Genomic DNA, 18,806 nt, shown 5'->3' with positions numbered 1-18,806 from the left:
TCATTTTAGTTAAATTTTGTTGATATGCTCTGGATGTACAATAGTTCTTGGAAATTTAACCTGAGAGTTTGTTCTCCTCACCTCCAACTTTACGGCATAGTGTAATTGTGTGTGCCTTGAGAGAAATTATGATTTGTATTTTTCATACTTTCTTTATCATTGTATTCTTAATTTGCAGGCTCAGATAATGCTAGGAATGGTGACCTCCCAAGTGGTTTGTTTCCTTACCCTTTCACATATTATTTCCGTTTTCTTTTATGCAAAATTATGTCATGTAAACATGAGGAAAATTCAGGTGCCGTTTCAACTGCCAAGGATGTAAACAGAGTTTGTAAATTTGTGGATTAGCGTCCGCTTGTTCTAGGACAATTTAAATCAATAATCAACCAATATTTTGTTATCATGCGTTTTTATACTGTCTGTGAAGAAGAGTAAGTCTTGGCGGGTAAACAAAGGGACAAAATAGAATAGAGTTTGTGACATTTTTTTAGCAATTACTTCTAAGATATACCTTGCACTCCTTGACAGATAGGCGTTTCACCCATTGCTTCTTTCATATATAAATTGCTTGTATATCAAACAAAACTTGGGAAACATTAAGCTAGAGCCTGGGGCCCAGTTATAATGACTAGCCAGCAGGACTAAAACAATTTAAGCTCAAATAAAAGAAAATAACTTAAGCATAAGGCCACAAAAGTCCATTCATGGAGCTTCTTATAAATAGTAAGATATCTGTAGAATAACTAAAAAATAGTGAGAACTTTATGGTTCTTTTGTTTTCTTATGCATATTCCTTTCCCCTCTAGATTTTACAGCTTTCTTCATCAACTTTAACTTTCTGTTTATTTGAACTTTTTTCAGTTACAAATGCCAAACCTTAAGATGGTTTCGGAGCAGGCCTCACAATCTTCAGTAAATGAAGGCCAGCTAGGTCAGCCGGCATTAGTTCAGACTCTGTCTGGCCTACCCCAGAGCTTGGGACAGAGTACATTGCAGCCTGGTTTGACACCTTATGTTCAAGAAAGTCAAGCGAACGTCATGCCCCATAATCCTTTGGTTCCTAATCAATTGAATGCACATCCAAGGCCTCCGTTGCAGCCTAGAGTGCCACTTCAACAACATTCAATCAACCATGTTGGACAGTTGGGAACGCTGTCAGGGCAGTCAAATTTAATGCCTCCTTCAGCACGACCCCAGTCATTGGGGGGTTTGTCTATGAGGCCCTCAGTTCAATCTTCAATGTCGACTGCCCCGAACCAGCAAAGGCATGCCCCTTTGCCACCACATTCAGCACTTGTTGGAAGCTCAACTGTAGGACATAATATTCAAATGGTTCGACCAGATGCAAGCTTTCAGGTGCCTAATTTTGTTTGCCTTTGTATGTTGCATAGGCAGAAAGATATGAATGTTAATGCTGATTTAGGTATTTGGCTAATTGGCTCCACCTTTCTTTCCATTTTATCGCCATTGGAGCATTGGAATTTCTTTGCGAAAGAAATATGTAGTCTGTAGTATAGCATAAGAGGGAATATAAACACCCCGCAACAGGAGAGCATACCAACTTAAAGTTTCTATTCCTCTGCATCAAATATATTGTCTTTTCAATACAATAGCTGAGCCCATAAGGATGCCCAGTATGTCCTATTTCCTACAAAGTTGCAGATAAGAACATTTATCCTTTAAAATTGCAAAATTGCTCTCCTATGGATTTTGAAATTTTGGGTGCATTCTGCATTGGGCATTTGTACCCTGTCAAGGCCTTATGTGACCTGCAGTGTAGAAAGTGAATAATTGAGATTTTTCTTTTTTTAAATTTTTCAACGTAACAAACATCTGGAGACAATTTCTTGCTGAAGTTTCACTATTCAGGCAAGAAGTATTACAAATGCAATTATTGTGGATTTAAAACTGAAAAATCTCAAGGGGTCAAGTTCCCTTGCCTCTTTTATGTTTTGTTATGAAAGGTATGTGGTTATTGAAGAAGAAAACCACCAAACCTAAGTAGGATTTCAATATAGTTCTTGATTGAGTATACTTAGCTATGTGCTTTCAATTTTTGTGGAGCAGATCATGTATAGAAGCTGATGTACTTGTCACCTCTGCTTAGCTGGCTACAACTTCTATATTCTTGTTATGGTTATATTTTACTATTAGAAGTATCTAACGTGGTCTATTAAAACAGCCTAGCCCCTCTGTATCATCAGGAATTCCTCACTTAATTAGTAAGGAAGGTGATAGATCTGCATATTCAAACATGCCTTTGGGAGTAGAGAAAACAAATATGGTTCATGGTTTGTCTGAATCGTTGGGTCGCCCTTCAAAGCTCATGAAATTGGATGACGGAAGGAGTACGCCTTTTCCTTTTGCTGATGTGCCTGTGACCAATGGTTCATCCCACATTCTTGGAAGCAACTCGTTGCCTGCTCTTGCAGCTCCTAAAACAGAAGTGCCTGCTCAGGTAGGTTTAAGTTGGTAATTCATAATTGACAAGTGACTGTAAATGATTTCCTCATTCAGAGTTGATCTTTTGCAAAGGTAGTAAAAGATTAGCATATATTTGTCTTTCATAAAAAAAAAATTCACTTTTTATTTGGTTAAAGTATAAAGTATATCCTTCCCCGTGCGCGCGGAAAATACCGTTAAATGTGTTGCGTTTACATCTTTTGTACTGTTACTACTGCAAATGGTTGTTTTGATTCTTTGGTGGCTTGACCACAATTGATGGAGCAATATAATATTTGTATTTGTGCAACTTATCTTGTGACTACATACATATGATATCATTCTTCTTTCTCTCCCTCTCTTTCAGCTTCCAGCAGATGTAGAGTCTGCTTTACTGCAACAAGTGTTGAATCTAACACCGGAGCAATTGAGTTCGCTGCCGCCAGAGCAGCAACAACAGGTCATTCAGCTCCAGCAGGCTCTACGGCGAGATCAGATGCAGTCCTCATAGCAGACAAAAAACAAACCAATAGTTACAATACGCACCAGTGTTATCATATGCTATAGATTAGGTTCAGAATATCAAAATCCAATTCTGGTCTCTTGTATATTATCATTTGCTGTAGATCAGTTCAGAAATATGGAAATTCTTTTTGAGCACTGTTGCATTTTGTCCTTTCGTTTTTGTATTTTATTTTCTAATCCCGTGGCCGAATATTTGACATTACATTGAGAAGCTCCACGAGTGTACCGGATATCCTTCAGAAGAGTCTGTACAATAATAACTATGCAGATTAAAATTTTGCCATTTTTGGTTCACTCTTTGTAAGTGTTGTCTGAACCTCGCTTCCTTATCCCAGGACCAAGACTACAAGATCCACGTATAGAACAATATTTTGTGTAATTGGTTTGAATTTTGATTTATATATCGAATTGGAAGTATGCTATAAGGTATCGTGTTTTTCTTATTAGATTCGGCGTGGGCTCCATTTCATAAGTTTCCTACCAATTTACCTAGTTCAATGGTGGATAGATATACTGATTATTGGTAAAGTATTTTGAAAATATACTTGTCTTTTTTATGAGAATAATGTTAGAAAATCAATATTTTTTAGTTAATGTTAATTAATTTTTTAAATAAATAAAATAAATATTTTAATTAATGAAATAAGTAATTTAGAGAGTTTTTATCGATTTTCGTAACATGCCTTATCTCATTTTTAAGTATAGTTGTATCTCGTTTACACTGTAAACGAGATAAGGCACAAACCCAAGTCTACGTATCACGGGTGCACACGTGTTATGACACAGATCTTATCTCATTACACAGATAAGGTTGGGGGTGCGCCTATAAAAGCAACTCGTGCACAGCGCCTCCTAGCCCACTTCCCATCTCCATTAACCTCCATTTCTCCCTTTCTTAGACGTTTTCTTGATATTTTTGAGTTGTCCGGATGTTATGGCGCGCACTGACACACGAGATCCCGACATTAACCGCCTGAATGATAGTTGGCACATTACGAGAGTGATCGACTTTGAAGTTAGTGTTGTTTATATCTTTTAAATTAATAAGCGTATGTAATTATAGTTAGGGTACTTTTAGGGATTTAGTATTTTTTCATGTGAATAGAATGGCTCATCTTTAGTTTACATAAAATAGGTAGGTAGGAAACTAATGAACACTTGTTAGGTGTCGAATTTACTTATAGCAGAAGCTAATTTACTAATTAACTTAATTTAATTAATTTATTAACTGTATAAGTTTTTTTTAAATAAATAAAAGAAATGTATTAATTACCGTTCATCCGTATTTATTACGTTATGTTATTTCTTTGCGTCGAATTATAAATTTTTTAATTCTAAATTTGAATATACGAGAGTACTTAGTTTGAAATCAAAGTTTTTAAAAAGTTTTATTTTTAAATAGAGGCCTCGCCTGCTACTACCTAGGCGGGTGAGTCACACTATTGCACCCCTGGACGCTATTATCCCTTACCTGAAGGAGGCTGGATTCAGCGACACGGCACAGCTTGGGGACTTCGTTTTTGACAAATCCCTTATCACTGCATTCGTGGAGCGATGGTGTCCAGAGACACACGCTTTCCACCTGTCATGGGGTGAGTGCACCATCACCCTACAGGATGTTGCGTACCACCTCGAGTTACGCACAAATGAAGAGCCAGTTGTTGGTGCTTGCGTAACCTCCAGACTTGGTACCAGCATTCGACTTGGGAGTACACAGAGGAGCTCCTAGGTGCCAGACCCCCTCAAGGTCAGTAGCAGGGTGCCCAGATGAAGGAGTCATTTAGCATCAAGATACCATGGCTTCGGGACCGGGTCTGGCACATGCCAGCTGCAGCCGATCCAGCTACCCTCCGACAATGCACTAGGTGTTACATCATGCTGCTGATCGGTAGTTACCTGATGACCGACAAGTCAAACACTCAGGTGCATATCAGATGGCTGTCATTGTTGGACAACTTCGGGAGGTGCAGCGGTCTATCGTGGGGATCCACAGTGCTTGCATGGACGTACCACTCTTTATGTCTTGCAGCACATCGTGATACCACGAACATAGCTAGATGCATTTCGCTCCTAGTGTCGTGGATATACCACATGTTTTCTTAGTGGTGTCCACCCGAGGCAGATCCCAACTTTTTTCCTAGCAGTGAGGTAACTATTTTTGTATACATTTTTCGTTCTTTTTGTTTATGTAACTAAACTTTTTCTTCTGTAGAGTGTGATAACGTGACTGATTGCATATGTGAACAGGTTAATAGGTATGTCCCAGCAGAGTAGGGACCACCATATACAGAGAGTTCTCTGATGGCGGACGATGTTAGATTGGTTGCCTTTGAATGAGGTATGCCAATTTGTTTTATTTAGTTGACTTCATTTACCTCTCATACGTAATGAACTGTTTCTGATGAGTTTATTACACTTTGATGTGTAGTTCCTTTGGACGCCGTACCACGACCCCACATTACAGGCCATTACTTTGGACTGGTTGAGGGCAGAGGTAGAGTGGGGGACATGGATGTCTATTGCCCCCCTTGTCTATTTTAATATTGTGGAGTTTCACCACGCTGATCGGGTGAAACACCAGTTCGGAGGGAAGCAGCCAGTGTTTGAAGACTCAGTGAATGTCGATAGGTTTCTGACCAGCACAAGGCAAAGAGAGGACGTGTGGTAGTCGATTCATCTTCAGGAGTGATATGATGGATTTAGGGTCCTGTTTAAGGAGGGCCACAGAATCACTATTCAGCCATTTACAGATGACAGGCCTACACTTGAGTATTGGGCCTGGTACCAGCAGGCCTGCTGGGTTAGACATCTGTTTGGGAAGGATGTGCTAGATGATCCCAAACTTTTGACCCTTCCCGATGATGATTCTACATATTAAGTTGCTGCCAACTTTCGATGATCTTTGACATGGTGGGGCTAAGTACGTGTGTGGTATGCCAAATTTACGCACTTCCTTAAACGATTTGAAATATAATCAAATGATATTCTAACCAAAATAAGGATGACAAATAAGATAATGCATTAAAATACTGTAATACTTACCAATATCCGAGATTCTGTCGAAAGACAACACGGAGACTCCAAGGACAACCATCAGTAAATTGTCGGCAACACACGTAGTATTTTAACTGATCCAACTTCAAAACTCGGTACTCAGCACTTTTTCGAATGTTGTAATTCTTCACGCCTTGCAGTACTGCCTCTCTGTTTCTGAATCTATGACTAACCTTAAACTCCACACCTCCATCGATGTTGTAATCATCTGCCTCTATATCGGAAAATAGAGTTACCTCATGCATCACATCAAAATCCAAAGTATGGTAGTGGCTGGGTACAACTAATAACTTCGGAATTGGTTACGGAGCAGAAAAAAGGTATTGAACTCATCCTCGTCATCATCCTCAGAGGAACCACTTTCGTGGCTATCGGTAATGTACTCTTCATCGAACTCCTCACCGTCAACGTCCATGTCTACCACTGGACTAGCACAGTGCAAGAGTCGTAGTGTAAGAGGTGGGTCATCCTAGATAAAATTCGAGCTGCTAGAACTACCACCACCAACATCACAAACCTCTGCAGAAAACTTCATCACTTGTTCAACTACGATTCTCCCGTGGACGTCAACTATTAGGCGCACATGCTCATCGCCATTGAGCCAGAACAGACGAAACCAAAATACACCACCTCCCATTGGTGCTAGCATCCTATACCCAACTCTTCTAACCTCTTTTCTCTCCTCACCACCGACATGCGTCAATATCAGACTCTTTAACTCGAACAAAGAATTTGCTCTCCAAGTGCGCAGCAGCGTAGGATTCTCACACTCAAATATAACCCCACTGTCACTGTTTCTCATGTGACAGTTGGATATACCATCACAACAAAGAAACCACTACCACTAGACATTTTTACTAAATTTTTCGAAGAAAAATGGAAGAGAAGAAGGATTGAGATATTTGCGGTGAATACCAACGGTTTCAACATCCTTTTATAGTTGATTGATTTTTGTTGTACTATATCTCGTTTACCGTGTAAACGAGATCCACAGAGTTCATTCTTTCCCACGTAACACGTGTGCACCCATGATATGTGGATTTGGGTTTGTGTCTTATCTCATTTACAGTGTAAATGAGTTAAGACATGTTATGAAAATCGATAAAAATTCTCTAAATTACTTATTTCAGTAATTAAAATATTTATTTTATTTATTTTAAAAAAATCCAACTATTACAAATTTTAAAAAAAAAATTTCAAAATAAATTTTGTAAACTACCTTAACCAAAAAGTAAAAACTTTAGCAATCAGATTAATCTTCACTTCCCTGCTGGTATCAGCTCATTCACTTAAACATGGTGAGAGAATTTGAGTACTTGTGACCGGAGCTAATGTTGGTAACTTTTAACACAGCAGTTATGAGTTAAGCCTCAAAGTGGTTCTTGAAGTTACACTCGAGACTCATAATAGTCCTTGAAGTTAATTGTTACCCATATTTGTCCCTAAAGTTGCACTCCGAAACTCAGATTCGTCCTTCCGGCACATTTCGTCCATCTGTCACCACCGAAAAGCTGATCTGGACTCTTCTGTGACATGCTGGCCAGGTAACAGCTAGCTGACATGGATTAGTAAACTTTTATGGTGCAATTTGGTCCCTAAATCAAAATTAAAAATCCTAATCCCTAAATTTGATCATCATTCTCTGCAGTAACTCCTCTCTTCTCTTTTCTTCTCTATCTTCAAATTAGATGAAATGGGATATATAGAAGACTATTCAAGAACAGATACCATAAATAATGTCGGTTGCCAGATAAATAGGAAGAAATTTTCCAAAATCATCTCTGTTGTACCCAAATGTCATTTGGGTAAGGTCATTGGTTCCAAATAAAAAAAATTCTACTTCCTCTACAATCTACATAAATAGATAATAAAATTCTGAAGTGTGAGAAACCAAAAGGAAATAGAATGACACTTTAATTGTTCCAGCCTAAGCAAAATGGTGAAGTCGATTGCCATTCTTTATGACTTTATCATATTTTAAATTAGTAATATGCAAAGCTAGAATCTAAATGTGGTTCTTTGAGTTGATAAATAAGAGAGGATTTAAGTTATACCTCATTTGCAATCAAAGTAGCTCTAGGGACCTCGATCATGGTTCCTACTTTATAGCTTAGAGAGGAACCCGTCTCAGAGAACACTTTCACAGCAACATTTCTTATTAAACTCACTTGGTGCTTCAACTCCTGCCAAGGATAAAAGAGGAAAGATTATAAATAACCAAGTCAAGAAGCTAATGTAGTTGTACTTGGTAAACTGTCTAGGAAAAACTAAAAAGACTACGAAGCCTTGGCTCAAAGAATGTATGGGAAAGCTATAACATAATTTTTATGATTAATGGTACATGTAGAGCAAAAAGTGAAGCAAAAAAAGCAACAAGGGAACAAATGAGGTTGAATAAGGATCATGCCTGAGGTGTACCGACAAGTGGAACCATTATTTCTGGCAGACCTTTAATGTCATGGTTACTCATTGAAATTACAGCCTCAAAGATTGCACGAACTTGCATCTCAGTTAGTTCTAGGTATGATGATATTCCTAGCCTGTTGACAGAAAATTCAATAGTCAGATATGAATGCTGTGAATCAATCCATAAACTAAGGGGGGATGTAAACCTGCAGCCTCGGTAACCAAGCATGGGATTCACTTCTGATAGTTTTTCAATCCTAGAGAAGATTTCTTCTTCATTGATTCCTGTCTCCGAAGTTAGCTCCCTGACAATGTGATGCAACTCACCCTCAAGAATAAGCTCATAAAGTGGAGGATCCAACAATCGGATTGTCACCAAGAGACCGTCCATTGCACGGAAGATCCCCTCGAAATCTGATATCTGATAAGGTAGCAACAGGTAAATTGCGGGTTTCCTCTGTTCTAGTGTAATGGCTACTATCATAAACCTCACAAGCCTTTATCCTCTTGTCTGAGGCAAAAAATTGAAAGTAGAGAATCGTACAATCTTTAAATATTTAGTGCCATAACAATTGAGATTTGAGAGTACACTTTTCGTTTAATTATAACCAAGGAGTTAAAATTTTTATTTTTTTTATTTTTACCATGTGTTTGGTCCTGCACGGTCCAATTCCATGGGCACCATTCTGTCTAGCTGTTAGTGCATCTGCAAGTGTGTCAACATTCGCCATTGTCTGATTCACAATAGCAATATGAATTCACAATGTTCAAAACACAATATTTTGAAGTTTTAATTCAACTCAAACTATGAAGTAGGTAAGACTCATGACATACACTCACCTTCAGATGCCTTATTTCATCAGCCCAAGACATGAAGGTTGCCAGATCATCACATAGAGTTAGAAGAGAAAGTAGTTGCTGTCCTAGTATCACCTCACCGGTGGACCCATTAAGTGATATCCATTCTCCTTTCCGGAGAACCTTATACCCAACTACCACTACTTGCATCATTGATTGAGATTATACTCTTTTGGTTATTTTTATATGAATTACTACCAATAGCAAGATGACCATTTAGTATGTTTGTATTACCTAAATGAATAATCGTTCACCTTTTCGGTGTCATTTACAAGTATACCAGAGCAGCCAGCCACACAACACTTTCCCATTCGCGGGCTACAACGACAGTATGAGATGTCATACCACCTCTCTTTGTCAAGATCCCAGCAGCTGCATGCATACCTTCTACATCCTCTGCACTTGTCTCTGTCCTCACCTTTCAACAATGCAAGGCTGGATCAGCTAATAATAATCACTCATTTAACAATAATGAATGATCTACAAATCACAAAAAGCTTTTGCATGCCATGCTTCTGCATCATCAGCAGTGAACACAATCTGCCCTGTTGCAGCTCCAGGGGAAGCAGGCAAGCCCATGGAAATCACTTTGTCCTTGTAAGCAGATGGATCCTCAAACTAATCGAACAATTAAAACAAGTAAAAAACACCAAGCATCGTCTAGTGAATCTGTACTTATTACTATTTCATCTAATTTATACTATCTATTCTTGAATAGTCTTCTATATATCCCATTTCATCTAATTTGAAGATGGAGAAGAGAAGAGAAGAGAGGAGTTACTGCAGAGAATGATGATCAAATTTAGGGATTAGGGTTTTTAATTTTGATTTAGGGACCAAATTGTACTATAAAAGTTTATTAATTCATGTCAGCTAGCCGTTACCTGGCCAGCGTGTCATGGAGGAGTCCAGATCAGTTTTTTGGTGGCACCAGATGGACGGAATATGCCGGAAGGACGAATCTGAGTCCCGAAGTGCAACTTCAGGGACGAATATGGGTAACTAGTAACTTCAGGGACTACTATGAGTCTCGAATGTAATTTCAGGCACCACTTTAAGACTTAACTCCAGCAGTTATCTACACTTGCATCTCCATGCTAGAAATTTTTGGATTCCTATAATAAATATTTAAATAATGATTTTTTTTCCACAACATCTTGCCATTTTAGTAATATTAGAGAGATAATAAAAAATCAACCCGCACACCTCAAAAAGAACTGATCTTCCAAATAAGGTAGAATATCTTGTATGTACAATACAATCTATCATTCACAGTAGCCATCATAGAGGATGATATGATCCCTGATATTGATAATTTAGACTGGTAATAATAATACACACGACAAGTAATACATTTTACTGCACCGACAGTGGGTTATTTTGGGCATCCCTAATCCTTCTCCTCAGCATGCAGTAGTCCACTCTGCAGATCTATGGCACCTTGCTGTGCCGGCGGCACATAAATAGCATTTGCAGCTGTTCTTGCTGCTGTGAGTGCAGCTTTTGCCTTTGGAAGGTTCCTTAATGAGAAGTGTAGCTTGCTTTCCAGCAAGTCTATGTCTACAAGTAGAAGCTTGTCATCTAATCTTCTAACCTCTTTGACCGAGCTGGAAAGTAAAGTCAAAGCTTCTGAAAACTCCTTATTTTCCGTTAGAAGTGCTGCAAGCCTTACCTCAACTCTGCCTTAAGAACGTACACTTCTCAGCACGAGTCCATTGCACCATTTCTTTGCAGAGTGCAATTTGAAGAGCAGATGTCCGTGGAATTTTAGCAGCTGGACAAGAGCTGCAAAATACACATACACAATGTCTTCCACATTAAAAACCACCAAAATGGTGAGATTGAAAATCCAATATCAGTAATGTCACTATCTCAAATTACAAGCTCAGATCCATTTCCAAAAGCTAAAGGAAACAATAACATACATAATTAGTATTATTGCAATTACTGAAAATCTAACATGTTCCACAACCTATGGTGCCGAAACACTTCATTTTTGTTCAACTATGCATATCAAATGTGCATATGCATCAAATACTAACATTTTAAACTTCTTACATTGTCAATAACTTTTTCATAAATTTTAGAATACACATATGCAACATAGTATACCACTAGTTTAAAGCAAAAAATGTAAACAAAACACAATAAAAAGCCTTCAGGTATTTTCATAAACTTTTTTATTTTTACAAAGTTTGAATTTATTCTACTCACTGTTGATAGCTCATGGGTATTCAATAATCAATTAGATATAAATCCAATCACCAATTTTCACATCACCATAACAGAGTCAATAAAAGATTGATCTTCTGTATCAATTTTCACAACTGGATACTGGAATGACAAACTCAAGAAGCTGCAACAAGTAATTTAAAGTTATAGAGATAATATTAAAAAAACTCGACTTTAATTCAGTTCCTGTTCCTTTCAACTCAACAATTATAGCCTCCAATAGTGAGATTCCCAGCAATAGTGAACATCACTTACCACAAAAGAATCTCCTTTTTTCAAACATTAAATCAAAATATATAACAAAAAAAACTTTGTTAAAAAAAATTGGAAAAGGGGGTAAGTACCTGTGGAGTCATGACTTGAAGAAGTAGGTCATAGAGTCATTGTGGAAGAAGGTAGAGGACAGTGGGTAGAGGAAGAAGCATAGGGACATCGCAAAGAGGAAGAATGCAGACGCAAAGGGGTAGAAGAAGAAAAGGAGGTTCATCGTGATGTGGAAGAAGGCAAAGGATAGTGGGTGGAGGAAGAGGAGAGGGACGTCGCGAAGAGGAAGAAGACAGATGGAAAAGGGGTAGGAGAGAAAACAGAAGTTCATTGTTTGACCAAGAAGACAGAGGAGGTGGGCAGAGGAAGGGCTCATCGTTGTAGCAAGTAGGGTTTGATTCTAAAATTTTATAGTGGGCAATTGTAAAATATCAAAACAGTTATTGTGTTTAAGTGTAATTTTTAATAAATTAATAATAATTTAAATATAAACTATTAGATTGTTTGTCAATCTAATCTAACGCTTCAAATTTAATGGTGCATCAGATAAGCTCATAAGAGATGGGCTGATTTTAGACAGACCCAATATTTTATAACAGAAAATTAATTTGTCACAAAATACACTATTTTTGTAACAAGTTATTTATTTGTCACAAAATTCAAAAATTTTTTTGTAATTAATAAAAATTTTATTTTAACATATTAAATGTAAGACTTTGAATTTTTGAAAATTAACATAATGACTTATTTATGATTTATTATATTTATTTAAGATTTTATATTCAAAAATTTATTTTACTAAAAATATTTAAGTCAAATTAACGATACTTTGAGTTTAAAATTATTTTAAAAATTAAATAATAAGTCATTTATGATTTATTATATTATTCAAAATAAATTTTTAGAGATTTAAAAATATATAACCATAAATCCTTTTAGGTTACTTCCCAAAACTGTAATCATAGACTTTTTTAGGTCATTCTCTAAAATCGTAATTATAGATCCTTTTAAGTTATCTTTTTTTAAAAAACCGTGACCATAAATATTTTTAAGTCATCTCTTAAAACTATGATTATAGACCTTCTATAATCACAATTTTTTACTGTGACAAAAAAAATCGTAGGCACGGACCCAAAATATTGTAGTGATAAAACATGAAAGTGTTTAGATGTATACTGTTTTAGATATGTTGTCATGTATTATGTATCCGATAGTAATAATTCTCACTCCCAAAACCAGAAAGAGAGTGTGTTCTTCAAGAAAACAAATTAGCACACACAGCAAGCACTTCTATATGTATATATATATATATATATCTCTGCATGTGTATACTAGAGTAATGTGAAGGACCAAAACATATGAAATGAACTTGGTGAGTTTTCAACCCATCTCAAGGTTTCAGCAATTGACACACCATATTTGATATCTTCTAGTCATAGAATGGCCTTTTATGCTCTGGAATCTCTGCTGATAGTTGCACCATTACAATAGGAAACACCTTATTTCCGAGACTCGCTCTTGTTGGAGCATGTGTCCAAATACCCTGTTCTTAGCCGTGGCGTGCTCATAGATCTCGCCTTCGCTTTGCTGGATTCAGTCACGGCCATGTAAGTTGGAAGGACCGGAGAATTCGGTAGGGAGATCTCAATAGCTCCAACCGAACATCTTTTTGTATGCGAAAATGATCTCCGGGGAATCGAAATTTGCGGGCTGAGTCCTTGATGTGCTTCTCTTCTTGTAATAAAGTTCGAGGGATGATCTTGTTTATGGTGGTATGTATTCGAGTCAACGGCTTCCTTATTTAGCCATTGGCCTAAGGTGCGGATTCTCTCGTTTCCATATTCCCTGTTGTGAACAGATTCTTCACTCATTTGGGGAAGTTTTCTTTCCTAGAGAAGGCATTGCATGTAGTTTATCAGATGAATGACATGATAAGAATAGTATTAAATAAAAAAATGTTTGGAAGACAATAAAAGATTAGCTAAAGTAATTTAAAATTATCTTGTTTAGTATTTATTAATTATTGTTAGAACTAATAAATATTAAATAAAATAAGTTTGAGTTAATTTTTTTTAGTTTCTCAAATATTATTATAAATCAAAAACAAGAAACAAGAAACTAATTATTGTACATCGAAAAACTCTAATAGAGAATGTTAACGGATCAACATTTTTAGTGTAGAAAAGAAGAGAAGTATTGGTTAGAACTAATAAATATTAAATAAAATAAGTTTGAGTTAATTTTTTTTAGTTTCTCAAATATTATTATAAATCAAAATACTAAAACAAGAAACTAATTATTGTACATCGAAAAACTCTAATAGAGAATGTTAACGGATCAACATTTTTAGTGTAGAAAAGAAGAGAGTTAATTAGTATTGGTTTAAATATAAGACAAAGATAAGAAAAAATTATTAGTCACCTAACATTTATTCTAATTATTGCTTCATAGTAAGGTTGATATACTTATAAGAAAATCAGAGGGATCAGGGGATATATAGAGACTGCAAGAGTGTTGTGTGTGTTAAGATTGATATATAATTGTTCACATTGCATTGTTACATTTATATTACAGGTTTGCATTTGCTTTACATTTGCTGCTGATGCTTACTACTCCTTGGAAATGGATTCTTTCAATTTCTTTTAACAATTGAGGGAGTAAAGTATAACACCCTAATTATCCTAAGCCTTACCTTGCACCGTAAAGCAAAGGTTAATTAGAGCTTACGACAGTTCGAAGCTCATACATATAATATCTATATAGAAAGAATAGTATAATCTAGAAGTCCAATGAAGGATATAGCTCAAAAATAGAATTTCAAATGCACAAAATGTACTAACGAAGCTTCTAACTTAAAGCACAAGATATAGATAAGGTGTATCAAAATATAATAGTATAATATCATAAGGATCTAGCCACGGCTCGCGGAATTTAAGCCGGCTAGCCATATACAAATCAAGAAGAACCAGACAGCAAAAATAACTCATACAATTTTGTTCTCTCAAATACAAGCCTCTAGGAAAATTAAAATACAAAAGTGAGAGACATTTATAAAATAAGCCAAAATACTAAAAAAGATATCCGGATCCTCCGCTTCTGTCACCAATCAGACAACTCACCGAGGTGGGTTGCGACCTGCATCTGAAAAACACAACAGAAATATGGTATGAGAACCGGAAGTTCTCAGTATGGTAACAGTGCCCAGTGATGTAGGATATAAGACCCCGGGACGCCAAAGGCAATCCTAAACTCTATATCCGTCACAAGAGTTCAAACTTAAAGCATACTAAAATAGTTAAGCATAATTATATAAACCTTAACATAAATAAACTGGGTAATCTATCTTAAGGGATTTCTACTTTAACCAAACACCGCTGTCCCACAGCCTTCACCAACCGATCCTCCATGCGATCCCATCGCCACCGCCTTCCAAACCTCCTCAATTCCAGTAGAAAACACAGGTAAAATACAATGCAAGTAAAACACATGTAGAAGCATATAAGGCAAATAGTTCAAATAGCAAATAGGCATGTTATACAAATAGGCAGGCCATTTCAAGTAGTCAAAGCATACAAACAGATAGAAAATGCATATGATGAATGCCTGCCCTATTGGCTATGATATCACATTGTCGGTTCAACTGCCAACACATCTCCATGGAGACGTCGCCCTTCAGAATCATTGTATGGGAACCCCCGAGATATAGTGCTCAGATCACTATCCAGGGTTTTGCGCCTGTACGCTCTGATGATCCGAAGGGATGCGAGCTGGATACTCTTGCCACCAACCTTGCATCTAAGCGCAAGCGGGACGAACCACCGCCCTTACGCCACCGCCGCTACCTGGACAGACAGGATCCTACCACAGCCCCTGCCGGGCGCATAGCGTCTCATAATCTCAAGATAAAATAGTAGTTCAATGGGTTTTCAGAAAACATTTTCAATATAACCGTAATTCCTCATCCCCCTTTCGAGTCCTTGACTCATCTCAACCACTGTCAATTCACATTTCCATTTCGAACTCATCAGTTCCTCAATTCTCATCTCATACATCAACCATTCGTCACATACCATCAAACCATCCCCAGTACACCCGAAACCTAGGCCTCCATCTTCTAAGTTTTCCAAATAATATCATCTAAATCCATTAAATTCTTTCCCATGTTTTAAATATTCAAAACTAGGACCAGGAGTCCTAAAATGGTGTTATAGAAGCTTACAACCTTGTTGGGAAGGTAGAATAGTTGAAAACAAGGAAAAATTTGAGAAACAGGGAGTGTGCGTCCGCACAGGGGTGTGCACGTGCACGCTCCAGAGATTTTTAAAATGTGTGCTTACGCACAGGGGGGGTGTGTACGCACAGGTGTCAAGATGTACAGAGTCTGTTCACTCGCACAACCTGTGTCAGCGCCCCTAACAGGCTGGCCTTTCCAACGTGTGCGTGCGCACAGGTGTGTGCGTCTGCACAGGTTGCAATTTCTCATTGGTGTGTGCGTGTACAAGCCATGCTAGCGCTACAACCAGTAAGCACTTCGCTGCCTGTGCGTGCGCACAGGTCTGTGCGTCCGCACAGAATAAATTTTTCGTAGGGTTGTGCGTGCGCACAAGGCTGTGCGTGCACACATATAAGAAATCATGAAATTCTGCAACTTAGCAAAATTTCAGATTTTCAACACCAACTTTGAATGATCATAACTCCCTCTACAAAAACTCAAATTTTACAAACTTTATATCATTTTGAAGGGTTTTCAATGGACTTTAATCCTAAATAAATTTCAATCAATTTTGAAAACCGAGGCAAAAGTTGTGATCAGACAAAATTCACCAAAAACCCGCTTTTACCAAATTCTACAATTTCCTCAATTCCTTACCATACACATTCCCAAACCATACCAAACCATTACAAACTCCCTTTTTCATCAAAATTAACCACATTTTCCTTCACATTTCACTATTCTCAACTTCAACATCAACTATATAACACTTTTGATCAAACCACATTCAAGTTTACCATTTTATCAACCTCAACATCACATCTATCATAATAAACCAACTTTCCAATCCATACACTCATTCAACATCATCATACCATTATCAAACATCATAATTGAACCCAACATTCATCAACTCATCATAAACCATTATACATCAACATTCAACACATCAACAATCATTTTATTTCAAACCTATCCTATGGGTCACTAGCCTATGTGTCCATGAATATTATATACTACATAGAAAAAACTGAAACAATACCGTAGCCGATTTTCAATATGCTCTTAACCCAAAATTGAGCACAAGCTAGGCTTTCCAACACAATCCAAGCCACCAACAATCACTAATAAGCTCCAACAAGTTCCAATAATCACAACTTCAAGCTATAACACACATAATTCACAATAATTCAACCTAGGGCTCATCAAACTTGAAATTTCACAAGGGTTCAAGACTTCTTACCTTTTCCAATAGTTTTGGTAGCCAAAATCCAATGCTAAGCAAGGATTAGAGTGAACCTAAACATCCAAAATCACAAAAACTCACTTAATCCCAAAGCCCTAAAACCAAAATTTTGAAGAGCATAACTGAGGGGATTTCGAGCTTTACTTACCAGTTTCTTATATAGGTTTTGTAGAGATCTTCACAAGGAACGCGTAGCCACAAACGGTGCGGCGATCGGAGCTCTGTAGCTCAAGATATGAGCTTGAGAAGATTGAAGTGAATAGTAAAAATGGAGATTTTCTTCTCCTCCTTCTCAGCTGTGTGAGTGTGTTTGTTTGTGTGTTATGCTGAAATGGATTCACTTATGAACCCTTTTATATGTTGGGCTTGGGCCCAACTTGGGCTCGGTCTAACCCGTTAGCGTTTTTAGCCCGTTTAGCCCAACTTCGGGCCAAACCTTTAAAATTAACGCCCGATTTTCCATTTCTAATATTTTTCTAAGGTTTTTGACTGTTTCCACTTTTTCTCGCGTAGCACCGGAAAGACTTGAACCGGTTCAACCAGTTCAACTGTTGGTTCACAGTTTTTCATAGAAGTCACATTTTTTGACTCAGAAAAACCTACTGAGTCCAAAAATTATATTTAAACCCCCAAATTCTCATCCTAACTTTTCGGAATTTAATTTGGGCATTTAAATTATTTTATTCGTGAAAAATCCAGTTCTTACATAAAGCATGATTTCTCACCATTAATTTTATAAGTGGGACCAAGAATAAATATGAGAGAAAGAACAATGAAGGGTTAGAGATCATATTTCACTCTCTTAATTTTTTTTAACAATTGAGAGGATGTATTCCCCTACTCCTTCCCTTTTAAAATAATTGTCACTTGCACTCTTTTGATTCATTGGGAGCTTGCAACCTTCCATTGCTCCTTCTTGGCTAATTTAACAATGGAAATCGCATCCATTGGAACAAAAGGGATTCTTCCTGTTCATGACTTTGTTATCCCCCATCAAGAGAAAGAAGCCTCATATTCTCAGTTAGCACGGAAACTAGTTTCAATGATTTAGTCATTGGATGATGGGATATAAACTCGAGAATTCACACCACCAAAAATAGATCTTCCTCAAGAGGCTCTTTTGATTAGAGAATTTGCGCGTTTGGTGGGAGAAATCATCAAGTACAAGAACTCAAAGTCTGAAAAGAAGTGGCCACTTATTAGTAGGAAGACACAAAATGTGGTTGATGCTGTGAAGGCTTCAATTGAGAGGGGTTTTGAGCCTATTTCGATTCAGGAGTAGTTGACCAAAGAAATGATTATGAAAAATCTGCAATATTTGTATTATTCTGATCCTCTAGTCTGCTAAGTGTGGAATCTTTGCTTTTCTGTAAGTAGTCTGGAAGTGAGTCAAGTTAAATTGAGTGAGACTAAATTCAAATTCAAAAGTTTATCAAAATTGAACTTAGCTTATGGTTCGATTCTTTTATAATGGTGTCTATTTGTAAGATTTAAATTCGGCCCATCAAAAATTTATGAACTGGTCCGAGTTCATGAACGGACTCAAATAACATAGATATAATTTAT

At 37.1% G+C, this 18,806-nt stretch overlaps 2 protein-coding genes and 1 pseudogene across 2 annotated transcripts in view; 1 reads left to right on the top strand and 2 right to left on the bottom strand.

Annotated features, from left to right (window-relative positions):
- Positions 1-3,268, top strand: part of LOC107618316 (cleavage stimulating factor 64) — a 5,448-nt gene extending 2,180 nt beyond the window's left edge. Inside the window, exons 7-10 of the mRNA XM_016320344.2 lie at positions 179-214; positions 862-1,356; positions 2,183-2,458; positions 2,810-3,268. Coding sequence (XP_016175830.1) covers positions 179-214; positions 862-1,356; positions 2,183-2,458; positions 2,810-2,953 — 951 coding nt within the window. The 3' untranslated portion in view covers positions 2,954-3,268. The remainder of the gene's footprint in view (positions 1-178; positions 215-861; positions 1,357-2,182; positions 2,459-2,809) is intronic.
- LOC107616312 (pyruvate, phosphate dikinase, chloroplastic-like) lies at positions 8,042-9,450 on the bottom strand. The gene is made up of 5 exons (XM_021110752.1): positions 9,268-9,450; positions 9,072-9,161; positions 8,634-8,848; positions 8,429-8,561; positions 8,042-8,204 (listed from the first exon to the last, which is right to left on the bottom strand). The coding sequence occupies exons 1-5, from the start codon at positions 9,436-9,438 to the stop codon at positions 8,070-8,072; spliced, it is 744 nt and encodes a 247-aa protein (XP_020966411.1). The 5' UTR covers positions 9,439-9,450; the 3' UTR covers positions 8,042-8,069.
- LOC107616313 overlaps positions 10,493-18,806 on the bottom strand; it is a 12,925-nt pseudogene continuing 4,611 nt past the window's right edge.

Source organism: Arachis ipaensis, chromosome B09 (assembly GCF_000816755.2).
Source record: "Arachis ipaensis cultivar K30076 chromosome B09, Araip1.1, whole genome shotgun sequence".
Classification (NCBI taxonomy): Eukaryota; Viridiplantae; Streptophyta; class Magnoliopsida; order Fabales; family Fabaceae; genus Arachis; species Arachis ipaensis.
Note: the sequence above shows the minus strand (reverse complement) of the source record. Positions and strands in the feature narration are given on the sequence as shown.

What these genes read in the sequence shown, in the direction of transcription:
- LOC107616312 (XM_021110752.1), bottom strand. Translation starts at nt 9,438, where the DNA reads ATGATGCAAGTAGTGGTAGTTGGGTATAAGGTTCTCCGGAAAGGAGAA. An exon ending in CTTGGTTACCGAGGCTGCAG is followed by an intron (nt 8,562 to 8,633) that starts GTTTACATCCCC and finishes TTCTGTCAACAG; the next exon opens with GCTAGGAATATCATCATACC. An exon ending in CACTTGTCGGTACACCTCAG is followed by an intron (nt 8,205 to 8,428) that starts GCATGATCCTTA and finishes TATCCTTGGCAG; the next exon opens with GAGTTGAAGCACCAAGTGAG.